Source organism: Balaenoptera physalus, assembly GCF_965194825.1.
Source record: "Balaenoptera physalus genome assembly, chromosome: 20".
In the NCBI taxonomy this organism is placed as follows: Eukaryota; Metazoa; Chordata; class Mammalia; order Artiodactyla; family Balaenopteridae; genus Balaenoptera; species Balaenoptera physalus.
This window is the reverse complement of record NC_138901.1, coordinates 17,985,949-18,003,539: the sequence shown is the minus strand read 5'-3', so window position 1 is coordinate 18,003,539 and position 17,591 is coordinate 17,985,949. Positions and strand designations below refer to the sequence as shown.

The 17,591-nt window shown below is 41.8% G+C and overlaps 1 protein-coding gene and 1 long non-coding RNA gene across 4 annotated transcripts in view; both read left to right on the top strand.

The window, feature by feature from the left end:
- The window catches only part of LOC309650694, a 29,126-nt gene extending 19,660 nt beyond the window's left edge, over positions 1-9,466 (top strand). Inside the window, exon 3 of the long non-coding RNA XR_014257689.1 lies at positions 247-9,466. This is a non-coding gene — a long non-coding RNA (uncharacterized lncRNA). The remainder of the gene's footprint in view (positions 1-246) is intronic.
- Positions 9,467-11,263: 1,797 nt separating this feature from the next.
- Positions 11,264-17,591, top strand: part of NPEPPS (aminopeptidase puromycin sensitive) — a 104,298-nt gene continuing 97,970 nt past the window's right edge. The window contains exon 1 of one of the 3 annotated variants that reach the window (XM_082442335.1): positions 11,264-11,678. In XM_082442335.1, coding sequence (XP_082298461.1) covers positions 11,421-11,678 — 258 coding nt within the window. In that variant the 5' untranslated portion in view covers positions 11,264-11,420. The remainder of the gene's footprint in view (positions 11,679-17,591) is intronic. The other 2 variants (XM_082442333.1, XM_082442334.1) reach the window with 2 other exon arrangements.

The window sequence follows — 17,591 nt, the reverse complement described above, 5'->3', positions numbered from 1 at the left end:
GAATTGCTCCAGGCACTAAGTAAATGTTTAATAAACAAGAGCCTCTTCTCGAAGTGGCCTACATCCAGTGACTAATCAACATGGGGGTACAAAAGCCCAGCCACTTGTCCAAACTCAGAACATTTTTGACGGTTCATCCCAGTTTCAGCGCTTTCTGTAAGGTCAGCTGAGGCCTCTGACACTACATTGTATAATAGCTCAACTTCTTCCCTTGCTCAATCATGCTCTGTCTCTTCTCTTCCACAGATGTTGAGCCCAAGTGCACTCCCTAAAAAACCTCCTGCCAACTAATCTCCCAGTGAGTCTGCTTCCAAGGGAATTCAACCTGTGACAATGCTCAACATCAGTAATCATCAGGAAGATGCAAATTAAAACCATAAGGAGATGCCATTTTACATCCACTAGAAGGGCTAAAAAAAGACAACCCAAATGTTGGTGAAGATGCGGAAAAACTGGAACCCTCATATAGTGCTGGTGGGAGCGTAAAAAGGTACCACCATGTTGGAGAATTGTTTGGCTATTTCTTATAAAATTAAATATATATTTAACCCGTGACACAGCAATTCCATTCTTAAGTGTGTAGCCAAGAGAAATGAAGACATATTTGTATAAAATTGAACAAGAACACTCATAGGTAGCCTTAGTTATAGTAGCCCCAAACTGGAAATAATACAAATGTCTATCAATAAGAGAAGGAATAAATAAATTACAGTATAGTCCTACCATACTACTCAGCAATATAAAGGAATGGAGTACTGATGCACACAACATGTGTAGATCAAAAACATTATGTTGGGGCTTCCCTGGTAGCGCAGTGGTTAAGAACCCACCTGCCAATGCAGGGGACACGGGTTCAAGCCCTGGTCCGGGAAGATCCCACATGCCGCGGAGCAACTAAGCCCATGCACCACAACTACTGAGCCTGTGCTCTAGAGCCCACGAGCCACAACTACTGAAGCCTGCGTGCCTAGAGCCCGTGCTCCGCAACAAGAGAAGCCACTGCAATGAGAAGCCCACGCACTGCAACGAACAGTAGCCCCCGCTCGCTGCAACTAGAGAAAGCCCACATGCAGCAGTGAAGACCCAACGCAGCCAAAAATAAAAACAAATAAAATAAATAAATTTAAAAACAATCAAACAAAAAAAATCATGTTGTATAAAGCCACACACGTACACACACATACACCCCCGCACACACACAACACATACTAAAAGATTCCATTGACATGAAGTACAGGAACAGGCAAAACAAATCTACAGTGACAGAAATCAGAAAGTAGTTGGGTTGCTCGGGTGAAGTGGGGGCAGGAGTGGGGATTGACTGAAAAGGCCATGAGGAAACTTTCTGGGGTGATGAAAATATTCTATATCTTGTTTTGACTAGTAGTTACACAGTGGTTACAATTGTCGATATGCATTGACTTGAACATTTAAGATTTCTCCATTTTCATCGTATGAAAATTATATTTCAGTCAAAGCTTATACACACACACACAATGAATTGCTCTAGGCACTAAGTAAATGTTTAATAAACAAGTGAAGAGGAGATGACTTTTCTAAAGAACCAAATTATTAATAATTATGGAAAAGATTTCCCTTTCCTGGGTTGTAGTAAAATGTGATTCTCTTGGGATATTCCTTGATTAAAACTCTGAATATTTATTCTTCACAGTGGTGTTTTCCCCTCCCGCATTAAAATGGTTAAGCTTTGATCTCTCCCAAAGTGGCAGAATCAGGCCTATAATGTCTGCCTGCATCATTTGCAGGTGAGTGGAAATGCTAAAAGGATATTAAGATAGTAACAGTGGTGAGAGAAAGAAATAAAAAACCATCATTGGTTTCCCAGTGCGGTAGATCAGCATTTGGCTGCTATTCCGCATAATCTTGCCAACATCACTCTCAAAGCAATTTCTCTTATAAAATATGGCACAATCGCCACCCTATTTTGAACATGGGTATTTAATCTCAGAAAAACTATTTAAGGTATTTGAAATATTTGAAGAGACAAGTTGATTTTTATGGAGCTGGTTGATATCAACCTATGCTGTTTTCCACTAAAGTTAATACCCTGGGGAGTATGAAAATTAGAAGAAGAGAGTCAGAGAATCCTTTTAGGGGTTTCATAACCTAAAAAACTAAACATGACAGAATGCCAGTGACTCTCAAGAGAAAGATTTTTGTAAACACACAAAGCTACTTTAAAATTCCCTTTAATAAAATCAAAAACCATTGTCTGCCATCTTCAAAATCTGAAAGACTACTGGTGGAGTTGCCAGATTTAGCAAACAAAAATACAGAATCTTCAATTAAATTTGAATTTCAGATAAACAATGAATAGTTTTTAGTGTAAGTATCCCCCCCCAAATATTGCATATTTTAGTATTAGCAGGTCCCATGAAATATTTGAAACATGTTTATATTAATAAACAATTTATTAAAAAAATTTGTTGTTTATCTGGAAATCAAATTTAACTAGGCGTCCTGTACTTTATCTGGCAACCCTAGTACTGGGGAGAGTTATTTAGCCTCCTCTGCAGAACATGAGGCCCCACCTGGCTGATGAGAATGTGCCTTTAGGGTTACTACATGGAATTACAATGTTAGCAATGGTCATGGTAAAAGGAAAAGAACTGAACCTTTCTTCTGCTCCATGGATTTCTACTCTCTCTTTCACACTGAAGAAATACTGTGAAAAGCATTTCAATGTATTTCTAATTATTTAGAGTGGTAATGGATTAGTTGTACTAAATAAAGAGTATACTTCATTTGGATCTCTAGGCTTTGTTTGTGTAGGGGCTAAGAGCCTAGGATTAACTGTATGGATTTATGAACCTAGAGAACTTGTTTCTCTTGCTAGGTTTGCTAGTCCTAGTGAGGAATGAACAGACCTGATTTAGTAAAGCAGTTGGAAGTCTTCGAAGTTGCTGCATGAAAATATTTTCTAATGAAGTTATTCCCACCACCTCCTTCACTAAAGGATTACCCACATTGTTCTGCTTTTATAGGACTTGTTACTGTGGCAGATCTCCCTATTTGTCAGATCTCATCCTCTTTAATGGAGGCTGGAGTACTAGTGCTCCAGAGGTTAGGTTGAAAACAGCAACATTGCTCTGAGTCTGTTTTGAACGCTCATGGAGGGAGCATTCTTTCTAGCAGCAGCTTATGCTCTGCAGCGTGGGATTCTATTACCTTCATTTGAGCTGCCTGGTTATTCTAGCAATCAGATCTTTCTGTCTCCTTCCTGTTACCCGGCCTTGACACCAGCTATCATGTGCCCACTTTGCCTTGACTCCCAGGCCCACAATTCTTCTTTCATTTTCTTTAAACTCATATGCCAGAATATTGGAATTTCTAGGACATTTACATGGCTATGACAACAGTGGAGAATATTTGAAATCAGGACTGTCCAGTAAAATCTAGGGCATGTAGTCCCCCTAATATTTCAAAACTTGTCCTCTGACAGTTACTTAGGATGGCATGGGTATTTGGAAAGGAGACAGGACTGGGAATCAGAAATTCTTCTCTTCATGGCTTTCGTCACTGCTTTGCAGTTAATTTTAGGCAAATTACTGCGTCTATCTCTGTCACTTTCTGATCCTTTTTATTTGAAACCCCTTATAAAAATAATTAAATAGAACAAAGCAAAAGGAACTCATTTTCAACTTACTCTGCCTATCCTTAAAATTTAAGTTTGAATCCTAGTGTTTGTAATACAGCATATTGGGCTTCTCTGTCCATTTACCATGAGGGTGGGGAAAGTTAGGGAAAACTAAGGCCTTAAAGACTTTACCATTTAATTTTAACTTCTTGTTTAGGAGGATAAAACAAGTGTCTGCTTTCAGGACTGCAATTTGTACACTTCAAGTCTGAGCCCAAGCTGGATAGAACTATAGTATTCTAATTCCTGGAAAAAATAAAAGGGGCTTGTAAACTAAAGAAAGTGATTTACTCTGTCAGACAGTAAGAATAGCACTATCTGTAAAACAGTGACTCCTTTTTCTCTCTTCTACCTTTTCAATTCCTTTGATCCTGTCAGCCTCCCCTCCACATATGATATCCTCTTAAATTGAGATAAGATAGTGATGAATCACGTTAGTAAAAGTACATAGGGCCAAACAAAGATGTCATATTTTGGCATCACTTGGCACTGAGACACATTAGGACAGGGCAGAAAAGAGTTCAGGATTTCCTGATGCAAAATTCCTAAAACTGTGGTTCCCACTAAGTGGTTAATGTAGGTTTGGGGCAAGAAAAATACAAATCTCTCCTGAATGTTGGAGTTGTGCCTTTTTGCCTGAAGAGTTTTGTCTTTTTTTTTGGCCTGCCCTAATTCCTGATGTCAGGTCCCCAGGGTATCTGTGCTCTGCCTCATTCTCAGTGAATGTATATTTTATACAGTGTGATCACACTTTGAACTAAAATAGACCATATCTAGAAATCTGCTGGTACAGCTTCCCAAGGACTAAAGAATATGAACAGTTTGAATTGTTTTTTGTGTCTGTGGCTTCTTCTTGAGTCAATTCACAATACAGAGATGTTACCCTCTAGATTTTATTTAGGAAAAAAAAGGCATCAGATCCCAAAGGCTAGCCTCCATACCGAGACTATTTTCCTAGTAAATGCAGAATATCTGCAAAGGAAAGGGGCCTAGATGCCTACTTTTCAGTCTCTCTTCAGCTCTGGCATTATTTTTTTTATTGAGGACAAGATAACTTTCAGTTCAGTCCTGTGCGTAAGCAGGCCACAAGCCAATTTCTAGTTCCCCCTACGCTTTTCAAGTGTTTATAAATCTTGAATTCAATGCAAATCCTGTAGGGAGGCTGGCAGCAGCAGATTTTCATCCTCAGTTATTTAAGATGTGGCTAAAACTTCAAAGGCAAATTGCTCTCATAAAATCACATCCTGTAAGACGTGATTTCACCAGGTTGGCAGGCCTTAGTGTTTTAAGTATCTTTTCTTCACCCCACCCTTAACCTAGGGCTGGACAGAGGTGAGATTATTCTCTTTGCTAGGTATGGGGTCAGGTCTTGAAGGAAGACTAATTCTGATGTAAATTCTTCTTGTCAGGGATTTAAAAAACAAATAGAAATAGAGCCAAGGGTGGAGAAACTGAGGCTATCTGACTGTTGCCAAGTTGCTGAGACTAATCCTCTTGGCTACTTCACTGGTCTGGTTCAACCTAAGCCCTCACTATTTTTTTTTGGATTTGAAGTCAAGGCAACACCATTGCTAAGTCAATTCCAGCATGCCAGCTCCAGAACACTGTAACCTTTAAAGACTTGGGATTCCGTGGGAAATGTTGTAGCAGCATTCCAGAGACCCACGCATCAGACACAGACGTATGCATTCTTCCCTGCAGCAGGGGGCGTTGGCCTTACTCCCTAAGTGATGTCCTCAAGAGTCCGGCGGCTGATCCTTCATAAGAGGACAGGGTCTAGAGAATGGACTTGAGGCTATGTGGAGGGGAAAGAGTAAGATGTGACAAAGTGAGAGAGTGGCATGGACATATATACACTACCAAACGTAAAATAGATAGCTAGTGGGAAGCAACCGCATAGCACGGGGAGATTAGCTCGGTGCTTTGTGACCACCTAGAGGGGTGGGATAGGGAGGGGGGAGGGAGGGAGATGCAAGAGGGAAGAGATATGGGAACATATGTATATGTATAGCTGATTCACTTTGTTATAAAGCAGAAACTAACACACCATTGTAAAGCAATTACACTCCAATAAAGATGTTAAAAAAAAAAAAAAGGACAGGGTCAAACAGGCTCATCTCAACTTGAAGATCACCAGCAAAGGGCCTGGGTTTAGTCATGTAGTTGCCCAGTCACTTGGGATTGGTAAATAATCCTGGAGTAGTAGTAGTGAAAAAGGAAGCAGAAGTACTGAAAAAAAAGGGGGGGGGGAGGGTCTAGAAAGGAAGTAAGACAGGTAGAAATGCATGACTTTTTCAACTTCCTGATGGAAAGATCCAAGAGAAATAAAACTCTTTCCGACTCTGAGGACCTTTCTTTGGCCATATTTGGAGGTATATAATGTCATATTGCCACTCTCAAATAAATAAATGAACACATACAGATATACACACACATACATATATCACCTGTTATATCAAATTTAGTTATTATCCATCAGTATAGTATACATTTTAAATAAAGCATATGGAATTAATCTACTCTCTTTCATGAAGAACACAGGATGGGTAGGCAACATTCCATCTACTCCCCACATTTCCAACGGTCATTCCAACAGCCATTTTAAGTTAGAGAAAAGAGAGAAGCTGGGATCTCATGGCATCAGCTTCCTATGGATTACTCTACAACTTTTTGTTTCCCTGGTTTTTGGAACCCCTTCACCATCTTCCACAGGTAAGACTCATGTTAGTGGAACCGGAGTTACATGCTTGAAACTGACATTGAAGGCTATAATTCTAAGTTGAGGCTAAACAGTAACAGTAATGCTTTGTTTGCATCTAATGTGGTGGGTTTTATAATGGCCTCCCAAACTCTTCCACCTGTTTCTCTTCCCCTTTCAATGTTCCATGGCCAGTGTGTCTTGCCCCTCTGCCTGAATATATTGGCTTCCTAACCTAATTCCTTTATATTCTCTTTGCTTTGAAACGTCTCTTTCAATTTCTTACATTTGCTCTGTACAGTTGACCCTTGAACAGCATGGAGGTTAGGGGCACTGACCACTCCCTCCAGTCAGAAAAATCCATGTATAACTTTACAGTCAGTCTCTGCATCTGAGGATTCAATCAACCACAGATCATGTAGTCCTATAGTTTGTATTTTATTGAAAAAAACCCACGTATAAGTGGACTCGCGCAGTCCAAACCTGTGTTGTTCAAGGACCAACTGTATATCCTTTACTCCAACTTTTTATCTACAACTCGTGCTGTGAAGATCATTCTGATATTAAGCACATGATAGGACTTCCCTGGTGGCGCAGTGGTTAAGAATTTGCCTGCCAATGCAGGGGACACGGGTTCGATCCCTGGTCTGGGAAGATCCCACATGCCGCGGAGCAAATAAGCCTGTGCGCCACAACTACTGAGCCCGCGCACCACAACTGCTGAAGCCCACGCGCCTAGAGCCCGTGCTCTGCAACAAGAGAAGCCACCGCAATAAGCCCGCACACCGCAATGAAGAGTAGCCCCCGCTTGCCACAACTAGAGAAAGCCCGTGCACAGCAATGAAGACCCAACGCAGCAAAAACAAAAAACAAAAAAGAACATGACAGACTTTTTTTTTAAAAGAAATTCCCAAGCCACAGGTAAAATAATAATACTTTTCTTTGAGAAAAGTATGTATTATGCACTTATCTGCTTTACAAATGTGGAAACTGAAGCAGGGAAATTATAAGACTTGCTCTAGGTCATATATAAAAATTGGGACTATGTCCTCAGACTCTCAGACTAGTGCTTTAAAACTAAAGACAAAAGGGACTAAAATCAAAATGAATTTGATTGGTTTTTTGCTTTCTCTTTATTGAAGGATACAACTTGCATAGGTTTTTTTTCATTTGCAGATTTTCAAGGGCTTTGTTAAACAGAGAAGTTAACAAAAAGAAATCTGTTAGAAGTACCGCTAATGGCCTTGAGATATTACTGACTTCCCTACTCTTTCTGAAGCCCCATTGGAGGGAAATTAATTTCCAAGAGCCTTAAACTTCATTTAAATTATGCCAGAGAAGACTGCCTGGAGCATATGTTAGATCCTTAGTCTTCTTAATGGGAACTATATGCTACCTTCCATTCCTCTATCCCAAGTAGGCCTGGGTTCAATCTTGACTTGCTGCATTGGAACCTCGTGGGTCATGGGACTAGGGATGTGGCCAAGTCAGATTCTCCTCATTACTGTTGCCATGAAGACTATGGCCCTCGTAGGTTTTTTGTTTTGTTTTTGTTTTTTAAATCATTTCTGTGGTTTTATAAAAGAAGCTTGCTTCTAGCCTTAGGTTCACATAGGTTCTCTGTGGAGCACACAGCTTGTATACAAAGGAAAGGCTACAGACTGGGTAAAATACTCTCTCTTGGTCAGTTGGTTAGTTGGGTCAATAAAAATTGAGATGTACTTTGTGCAGGGCTCAGTACTAACAGTTACAAAAGAATAAGAAGTCAAGCTTTTGCTAATAGTATATCTTAAAAAGATATCCATATAAGACAAAAATACAATTACAGAAAAACAGAACAAGTACAAATAAGTCAGCAAAAGCCAGTACTTGAGAGCTGATGGGAAATGGGTTACAGTTGGGTGGAGTTAGTCAATGAGGACTTTCTGGAAGAGGTGAGTTTTGAAGGAAGGGAGGGGCATGGGTTTGCGAAGAAGGATGAGGAGGCCTTTCCAAGCAATAATGCATGAGAAACGGTAGAGAAGAGAGTGAGCAAGCTCTAAGGACCAAGTGGTAAACAGCTTAGCTTGCTAAGACTGTAGAATCTATGTTAAAGGGTAAGGAGAAACAAGTCGGAGAAAATGGTAAGGACAGTGCATGAAGAGCCTTAAATGGTTATATATCAAATTTGCTTTAACAGAAAAGAGGGAGCCTCAAAGGTTCTTGCATAATGAAAATAACTTTTTAAGAAGCTGAGGTACAGATGAATTAGAATAAAACAAAACTGGAGAAGTAGAAAATAGGGGAGATGCTGCAAAATTTTCCAGGAGAGAAAAAAAATGGCTGGGTCCTAATGCCAGCTCTGCCATTTATTAGCTATATGACCTTGGGCAAGTCACTAAATCTCTGTGTGCCTGTTTTCTCATCTGTAAAATGGGGATAATGGTGTCCACCTAACAGAATTGTTGAATGGATTAAATGAATTAATACATGAAAAGTGTTTAGTAAGCACTCAATACATTAGTATGCAATTATTAATTACATTATTAATATTAGTATTATATTATTATTTTATGACCAAAAAGTGGTCATAGAAATGCATCCATGTAACAAAAGGCCCCATCTCACATCTTACTTTGAAATGATTGCAGCTTTTCAGTCTGTTCTAAAAGGTATGTAGGATTCAGAGGATAGGAGGGCAGGCCTAGTGTCCAAGACTGTGCTGATCAATATGATAGTCACTAGTCACATGGGGCTGTTGAAAACCCAAAATGTGCCTAGTCAAAATTGAGATGTGCTGTAAATACACACTGGATTTCAAAGCCTTATTATAGAAAAAAAAATCATATACATTTATTTTTTTGGCCATGCAGCTTGCGAGAACTCAGTTCTCCCACCTGGGATTGAATCCAGGCTGTGGCAGTGAAAGCCCAGAATCCTAACCATTAGGGACACCAGGGACACTAGGCCTCATTAAAACTTTTTTGTTGATTGCATGTTGAAATGATAATATTTTGGATATATTGGGTTAAATAAGATGTATCAGTGTCACCTTTTTCTCTTTTTTTTTGAATTTAAAGTTACTTAGCTGGCTTGCATTATATATATATATATATATATATTTTTTTTTTTTTTTTAAATAAATTTATTTTTGTCTGCATTGGGTCTTTGTTGCGGCAAGCAGGGGCTACTCTTCGTTGGGGTATGCGGGCTTCTCACTGCCGTGGCTTTTCTTGTTGTGGAACACGGGCTGTAGGTGGGTGGGCTCAGTAGTTGTGGTGCACGGGCTTAGTTGCTCCGCGGCATGTGGGATTTTCCCAGACCAGGGATCGAACCCGTGTCCCCTGCACTGGTAGGCGGACTCCCAACCACTGCGCCACCAGGCAAGTCCCTTGCATTATATTTCTATTGAACAACGGTGGTCCAGTACAACGTTCAGCACTGAGTTTTAAAAATTAAACGGTTCTACATGAGAAGGTTCTATAAAGGAATATGGGGAATTATAGATAAAATCTCCTTGTCCTTGACACTTTAAAACATATATTTAAATATACACACATTTATATGTAATTAATATATATTTATATTAAAAATATATATACCTCAATTTGCGAGATACCTACAAAACTGAGGGAGCCACAGCTAATTTACCTTTAAAGAGGCCACAATTGGTAAAGGGTCTTTTATTTTATTATTATTATTTTTTTGGCCCCACCACTGAGGCTTGCGTGATCTTAGTTCCCCAACCAGGGATCTAACCCAGGCCCTGGCAGTCAGAGCACAGAATCCTAACCACTGGACTGCCAGGGAATACTCAGGTCTTCTATTTTTAAAAAAAAAGCAGAAACAAAGATGAAAACAGAAAAAAGGTGAAACACATCTTACTTTTGAACATTAAATCATGAAAACAAAAATCTTCTAATTTCTGAAATCACACCCTCAAAGGTCCAAATCTTACTGGTTTAAGTAACCTGAATTACTAAAGGTTTTCTGACAAAATTTTTCATATCATCCCTTGAAGTTACTACTTAAAATAACAGGAATAATTACGGCCAAAGAGCCTCCTATCAGGGTTTTCTGCTGGTCTGGAGGTAAAAATCTAGTTTGCGGTTTTGCTCTGAATTGATATTTCAACATTTTGCCCTGACTGCACTGACCAACTACATAGGCTTCTATTTCCAAAGACAGCCCGGGGGTTAGCGGGGTGGGGGCAAAGAGAGAGAGAGGTAGGGGTGTGTGTGTGTGTGTGTGTGTGTGTGTGTGTGTGTGTGTGTGTGTGTGTGTGTGTGTGTGTGTGTGTGTGTGTGTGTGTGTGTGTGTGTGTGTGTGTGTGTTAGCGGGGTGGGGGGAAAGAGAGAGAGGTGTGTGTGTGTGTGTGTGTTAGCGGGGTGGGGGGAAAGAGAGAGAGGTAGGTGTGTGTGTGTGTGTGTGTGTGTGTGTGTTAGCGGGGTGGGGGGAAAGAGAGAGAGGTGTGTGTGTGTGTTAGCGGGGTGGGGGGAAAGAGAGAGAGGTGTGTGTGTGTGTGTGTGTGTGTGTGTGTTAGCGGGGTGGGGGGAGAGAGAGGTGTGTGTGTGTGTGTGTGTAGGGGGTGGGGGGCCCTCATGCCTTTTCTGTGCTTCTCAAACCCTTCCGGGCTTCTTCCGGCTCGCAGGCGGCCTGCTCCCCGCAGCGGCGTAGACAGGTGCAGCGCCAGCAGCCGCCTCCCACCCCCAAGGCTCGTCGGCGACCCTACATCCCGCCAAGCTGGCCGCGCCCTCGCCGCTCCGCCCCCTACCCGGCGCGCGCGCGCACACCGGCGGAGGCGCGCCCGTCCGGCGGGGCCGCGCACGCAAACTGCTGCCGCCGCCGCCACCTCCTCCCTCCCTCCCTCCCTCCCTCCCTGCCTCCCTGCCTCCCTCCCTCCCTCCCTCCCTGCTGGCCCTCCTCCCCTTCCCTCCCCTCCGCCCCCTTCCCTGTAGGCAGCCGGCCCGGCAGCCCGCGCGTCCGCACTGCCTGCCTCCCGGCCCTTGGCGCTCGGGCTGGGTCTCTCCCCCGCCCCCAGGCTCCCCCGGTCGCTCTCCTCAGGCGGTCGCCGGCGCTCGGTGGATGTGGCTGGCAGCCGCCGCCCCCTCCCTCGCTCGCCGCCTGCTCTTCCTCGGCCCTCCGCCTCCTCCCCTCCTCCTTCTCCTCCTCAGCCGCTCCTCTCGCCGCCGCCGCCTCCACAGCCTGGGCCTCGCCGCGATGCCGGAGAAGAGGCCCTTCGAGCGGCTGCCTGCCGACGTCTGCCCCATCAATTACAGCCTTTGCCTCAAGCCCGACTTGCTGGACTTCACCTTCGAGGGCAAGCTGGAGGCATCCGCCCAGGTACGGCGACCCTCGGGCGCCGGGGGCGAGCTGCCGGGCAAGCAGTTAGGCCGCGCCCACGGGCTGGGCTGGGGGCCCGGTCGGCCGGGCGAGCGGGCGCGCGGGCCTGGGCGCTGCGGACCTGGGGCTGGGGGGGCTGGCTCGGGGACGGGCGCGCCCCTCTGGGGCGGCCGCGGGGCGCCCGGGCGGCTGTGCTCTGCCCTGCCGGCCGTGCTCTGCCCTGCCGGCCTGGGGCCCGGGCCGTGCTGCAGGGAGCGCCGCGGGAACCGGCCGGCCCGGCCCGTGTGCCCCTCGGGGCCAGCACACCTGTGTGGAGCCTCCCCTAGACCCCGGCCCTTCCGGGCTTGGTCGTGGTCTGGGAGAGGCTGGAGGGTGTTGGGGAGGCCAGAGGGGTCATCGGAGTCCATGCTCAGCCTCCTGACTCAGTTCTTTTCTCTCGTTCTCCCTACGCCCCATGAGGACACATTGGAAGGGGCAGTCATCTGGGACTCCGGCTGCCTCGCGTTAGCCAGGAGGGGAGATTCTAGAAGGGGGAAGAGGGTGAGAAGGAGAATGTTAATCCCGGGCAGCCTTGCTGAGTTCTCCCCGCCTGCTCCGGCCCAGGGGCTGGGTTTCTAAGATGATCCGCCCCCTCCCCCTTCTCCTTTCCCTCAAGTGACAGTGCAGCATTGACTTTGTTCTCTCCTAACCTCTAGAGAAGCTGAAGGAGGACCCCCATCTCCTCTTTTCCTTCCATCTTCCTAGCTTTGCAGCCTTTAAAGCAGGTGGATTTATTGCTACAGCGATGGTTGCTTAGCAGTACCCTCCTCTGAAAGAAGCTATTAGTTTTAGCATACCACCGGTGAAAATATTCCATTACTCTTCATTGCAGTTTTTGGTGAATCATGCTCCCCCCGCCCCTCCCCCCGCCCCTCCCCCCGCAGGTTATCTAAAGTATTGTTTGATTTTGGAGATCATTAGTATTGATGCCCTACAAAGATCCAGAACAATAGACATTTGTGATACCATGTTATATGATGTGTTATGTGAAGTCTGTAATGAAAAATGGGAACTGTTTAGTAGTTACCTTTAAAAAGAATGATGGTAAATATATTTTGTTTCATTTCTTTTCCTACTGCAGTCAGGGGGAAAAAAATCAGTAGGCCTCAACCTTAAAGAATAGGGTGTATGTAGCAGCGAAATGAAAGAAATGTAGACGAGCCTAGCGTTCGAATGAATTGAAAGTTGGCAGTTGTTTTTGAAAGCCGAGTACTCAGATTGAAAATATGTCTAAAAGTGTAGAATTAAAAAGTATACTGTCAGATTTGGAGTGCTTGTATGAAAGCATGAGGGCTCTGTTGTCTGGCTGCATCAAAAGGCAAAACTTACCCCTGTGGAAGTCAGGTGATTTAAAAATTTTCCATTAAGAATATGAATCAGAATGAGTGCATCTTGGGTCTAAATTAGGATTTGAGAGGGTTATTTGGGAGACTGTTTATTTAAGCCAAGTGACTAGAGTGTTTGATATATATTGGCTTTGGGCAGATGGGAGGGATTGTAAACAGTAGTGTGTCTTGTGACTTGGCAGACCTGCGGGAAGAAGGACCTAGCAATGAATGAGTTTGCATTATGTGAAAAGACTAACATTAAAAAAAAAATCATTTGTTTCTTTACCCTAATAGTTGGTGTACCCCATAATGCATTCATAATTTTGAGAGGTATACATATTTAGGGAAAAGTTTCAGAAAAAATATTATCAATAATAAAGATTTTCAAATGATTATTTTATTGGGAAATGACAGTTTTATTTGTGTTAGGGTATAACAACAAGCGGTGACATGCTTCTCCTTACCCCTTTTCTGCTTGCTTTTGGAAAGAAATGAGAAATAGGTGGTGGACTGGTTTGGGCCACTGAAGGAGCATGTGGTAATGTACTAGGTATTAGCAGGGACTCGTTAATTTGATACAAGGAAGTAAGTGAATCTTTTTTTTTTTTTTTTTTGTAACATTAAGTTTTCAGAGCTTTTCAGAAAATTTTTTTCAGGCAAGGTGGCAACACAAATGAAAGATGGCATGATAGAGAATTCTAACAGGTTTTATTAAAGGATGACTGGACTTTTTAATTGTATGCTTTGCCACCTTTGGAAGTGTAAAGAGGAGTTAACATTAGTAAAAAGTTAACATTAGTAGTAAAAAGCATATATTGATGTTTTTGAAATCCATAGATTGGAGCAATAAGTTTAACTTGTGGCATTAGGTGGTATCTGATTATGGAAATATAAAAATGTGGACAAAATTATATCTCTAGAAGCCTAGATTGATAATCGGTATTGTGTCAGTTCCCTAACAGTTTGGAATTACATTGCACAAAGTATGCAAGTTGCTTGGTTGCTTTAGTTGCAAAATTTTATGATAAGCTCAGAGTATTTGTACAGGTTACATATTAGAAACTTAGTGGATTTTTAACCTGGTCTGGGGTGTGGACTCCTGGGGAAGATGAAAATTAGTCAATGTGCAGTGATTTAAAAGTAGTTGTCTTTTACGTAAGTGAGTGTGGTCTAATTCAGCAGGTTTTGAAAATGTGTTATCATGGGCCTAGAAAAATGGGACATTCCCTTTCCTCTCCTTTTTACATTAGGATATTTGAGAGGAACAGACTTCGTAGCTATTTAAAATTCGGACTCTTGCTTTGTGGATAATTAATTTAAAAATAGATTACAAGTTTATGTGAGTGGCTACAGTTCCTGGTTATGAGTGTATAGTGGTTTATACAGTAATTCTCTTATGGAAATATTTCACCTGTGCCAGAGAAATTAACTTTATCCTTCAAGGCCAGAAGTCAGGATATACTAAACAATCCCTGGCCTCCGCCAACAAAATATTCATGATGGTGATGACTAAATTGGCACGTAGAGGAGAGTTACAGATACAGGAGATTGTTTGGCAGGCTAAAACTTGGCACCTAAATGGATGTTATTGTCACCCTGTGTTATGGAATTTTCTGCCCAAATTTTGCAGATATTCTATGCAGTCATTTTAGTGGTTTTTTATTACTTAAAACAGATAAAGTTAATTAATTTGTACATCATTGTGCTAGATCACTAAATGGTCTTAAATTAAATTTGAAAGATCGGTCATAAGGAATTGAATTTGTTCATATTTTCTATTCTGTTTCTTGAAATGTATCAATGAGGAAACACCTGAGTATAAGAAACTTTTGTATGGTAAGTTTTATCCAGTATCATCTGGCAATGAATTTTGCAGTGAATTTTCCAGATAAATGAAGCTTACCCTTTGAGGCACTCAGACTTTAAAAAATATGTAAATATTTTGATGGAAATGTTTATCTTTTTAAGCTCCATAATTCCTCATAATCTAGGTTTCTTTCTTTTTTTCTTTCTTTTTTTTTTTTTTTTTTTAAGAATGTCACTTTTTTATCTATTTATTTATTTATTTTTGGCTGTGTTGGGTCTTCGTTTCTGTGCGAGGGCTTTCTCTAGTCGCGGCAAGCGGGGGCCACTCTTCATCGCGGTGCGCGGGCCTCTCACTATCGCGGCCTCTCTTGTTGCGGAGCACAGGCTACAGACGCGCAGACTCAGTAGTTGTGGCACACGGGCTTAGTTGCTCCGCGGCATGTGGGATCTTCCCAGACCAGGGCTCGAACCCGTGTCCCCTTGCATTGGCAGGCAGATTCCCAACCACTGCGCCACCAGGGAAGCGCCTTTTCTACTTTTTCTAAACACTGGACAGCCTTCTAACCTGTCATTGATACTTATAACCATAGATTACCCAAAACTGTGTACTATAATTTATTAGTTTCAAATCTTTAAAGTTTTTTTGTTTGTTTTCCTTACTCTCAGGTTATTATTTGCTGCTTATTGTGCCTTGTTGCTCCCTATTGTGCAATTTCTTCCCTCTTCTATTTTACTGAACTTGATCTGAAGAGGTCTAAGTAACCAAATAAACAAGCTTGTTTGAGCTTAAAATTTTTTTCTAAGTGAGGGTTTGATGGATTCTCTTCTGAGTGAAGGGTATGAGCTTTATTGTATGGACTTTGTATCATCTATTCTGGCTTCCATAAAGGCTTTTTTTTTTTTTTTTTAAACTTCCTGGTTCTTGATAATTGATATTGTCCAATACAACAATACAACCTGGATAAATGCAGTCTTGAGTAGTAAATTATCTATGAAACTTCTCTGAACTTTGCTACATAAATGAGCCTGTTCTTACTGTAAAGTAAATCTTATTCTAATCTGTATTTGAGTCAGTGGCAAAGGACTGAGTCTTCAGATAGCTGTTTTGTTGTTAATTGAGATTAGTTCTCTAGATCTTGGAGATTCCATTTTGAACACCATACAAGTATGTAGTTCTCAGTTTATTTGGCCACTTGCAATCACTTTAAAATTTTATTTTAAATTAGGAAACACTTTAAATACAGAGAAGTAACCACCACCCAGATTTAGCAGATATTAATGTTTTGCCCCATTTGTTTTAGCGTGTACATGATGTTTTTTGGAAAATAAAATGTCACAGATACCACTAAAGTTCATTTCCATCTCTTCTCACCCTCACCCTGAGAGGTAAATTCTCTTTTTTGGTAGGTATTATTCCTATGTATAGTTTTAAAGTTTTAGGGTATACAAAAGTAGCTACAAACAATAAATAGTAATGTTCTGTATGTTGATGTGTTATGTTTGACTTTCTGCAGCTTGCTGTTTTTAATGTCTCTTTTGTTAGAAAACTCAGCTCAATTTGTGTCTAGTAATTATTTGATCCTTATTGTCTTTAGAAATTATAGCCCTATTCCACAAAGGCAATGATTATTACAAAATTTTAATGATGAAATCGCTTTTTAGGCAAAGTGACTCAGGCTTCAGACTGACTGGTATTTGGAATTATCACACTGGAGATTTCCTTTTACTAAAATCTCAGGATTTTAGCAATCAGAAAAAAACCCTTTTGAGTCTTTCTAGTACATGTAAGGTGTGTTCCTGAGTGATTGTAGTAAAGACTTACTCAGGAAAAAAATTGTCTCAGATTGCCGCCTTCCTAGCTCTTAGGAAACTTCCATTGTAAAATTGTTACCAGTGGTCAAGCTGTCTCTTCAGTAGAACCATTACTTAGCATTTGGTTCAGTTGAAGTACAGTCTGTATGGGACTCCAAGAAGACTTAACTAACCCTGGGATTGAATCAAAGAAAGGATATGCTAACGTTCCATTCATTAATAGCACCAACTGGAAAAGTTGAAAATAAGCTTGTTATCAACACAATTTATATGCCAGTTTTAACATTCTGCTTCTATTTTAAGTTTGGAAAGTGAAGACTTTTTTTTTTTTAAAGGATTTTTTTAAAAAAATTATTTATTTATTTATTTATATTTTATTTTTGGCTGTGTTGGGTCTTCGTTGCTGCACGTGGGCTTTCTCTAGTTGTGGTGAGCGGGGTCTACTCTTCGTGGTGGTGCGCGGGCTTCTCATTGCGGTGGCTTCTCTTGTTGCAGAGCATGGGCTCTAGGTGCGTGGGCTTCAGTAGTTGCGGCGTGTGGGCTCAGTAGTTGTGGCTTGCGGGCTCCAGAGCACAGGCTCAGTAGTTGTGGCACACAGCCTTAGTTGCTCCGCGGCATGTGGGATCTTCCCGGACCAGGGCTCGAACCCGTGTCCTCTGCATTGGCAGGAGGATTCTTAACCACTGCGCCACCAGGGAAGGCCAGTGAAGATGATAATGCTGAAATTCCTTTGATTTATTGCCTGCTTTTTTTTAAATTAAAGTATAGTTGACTTACATTATTACCTGTATTTTTGACAGTGGAACATACAGGTAGTATTCAATAACATGATGATGTTAGTGTGTAAGAAATCTTATTGAATCATTAGGTCAGTGCTCTTGTTGGGAAAGCATCAAAAAGATCAGTGTGGTTGGTTGAGTACTTAAGC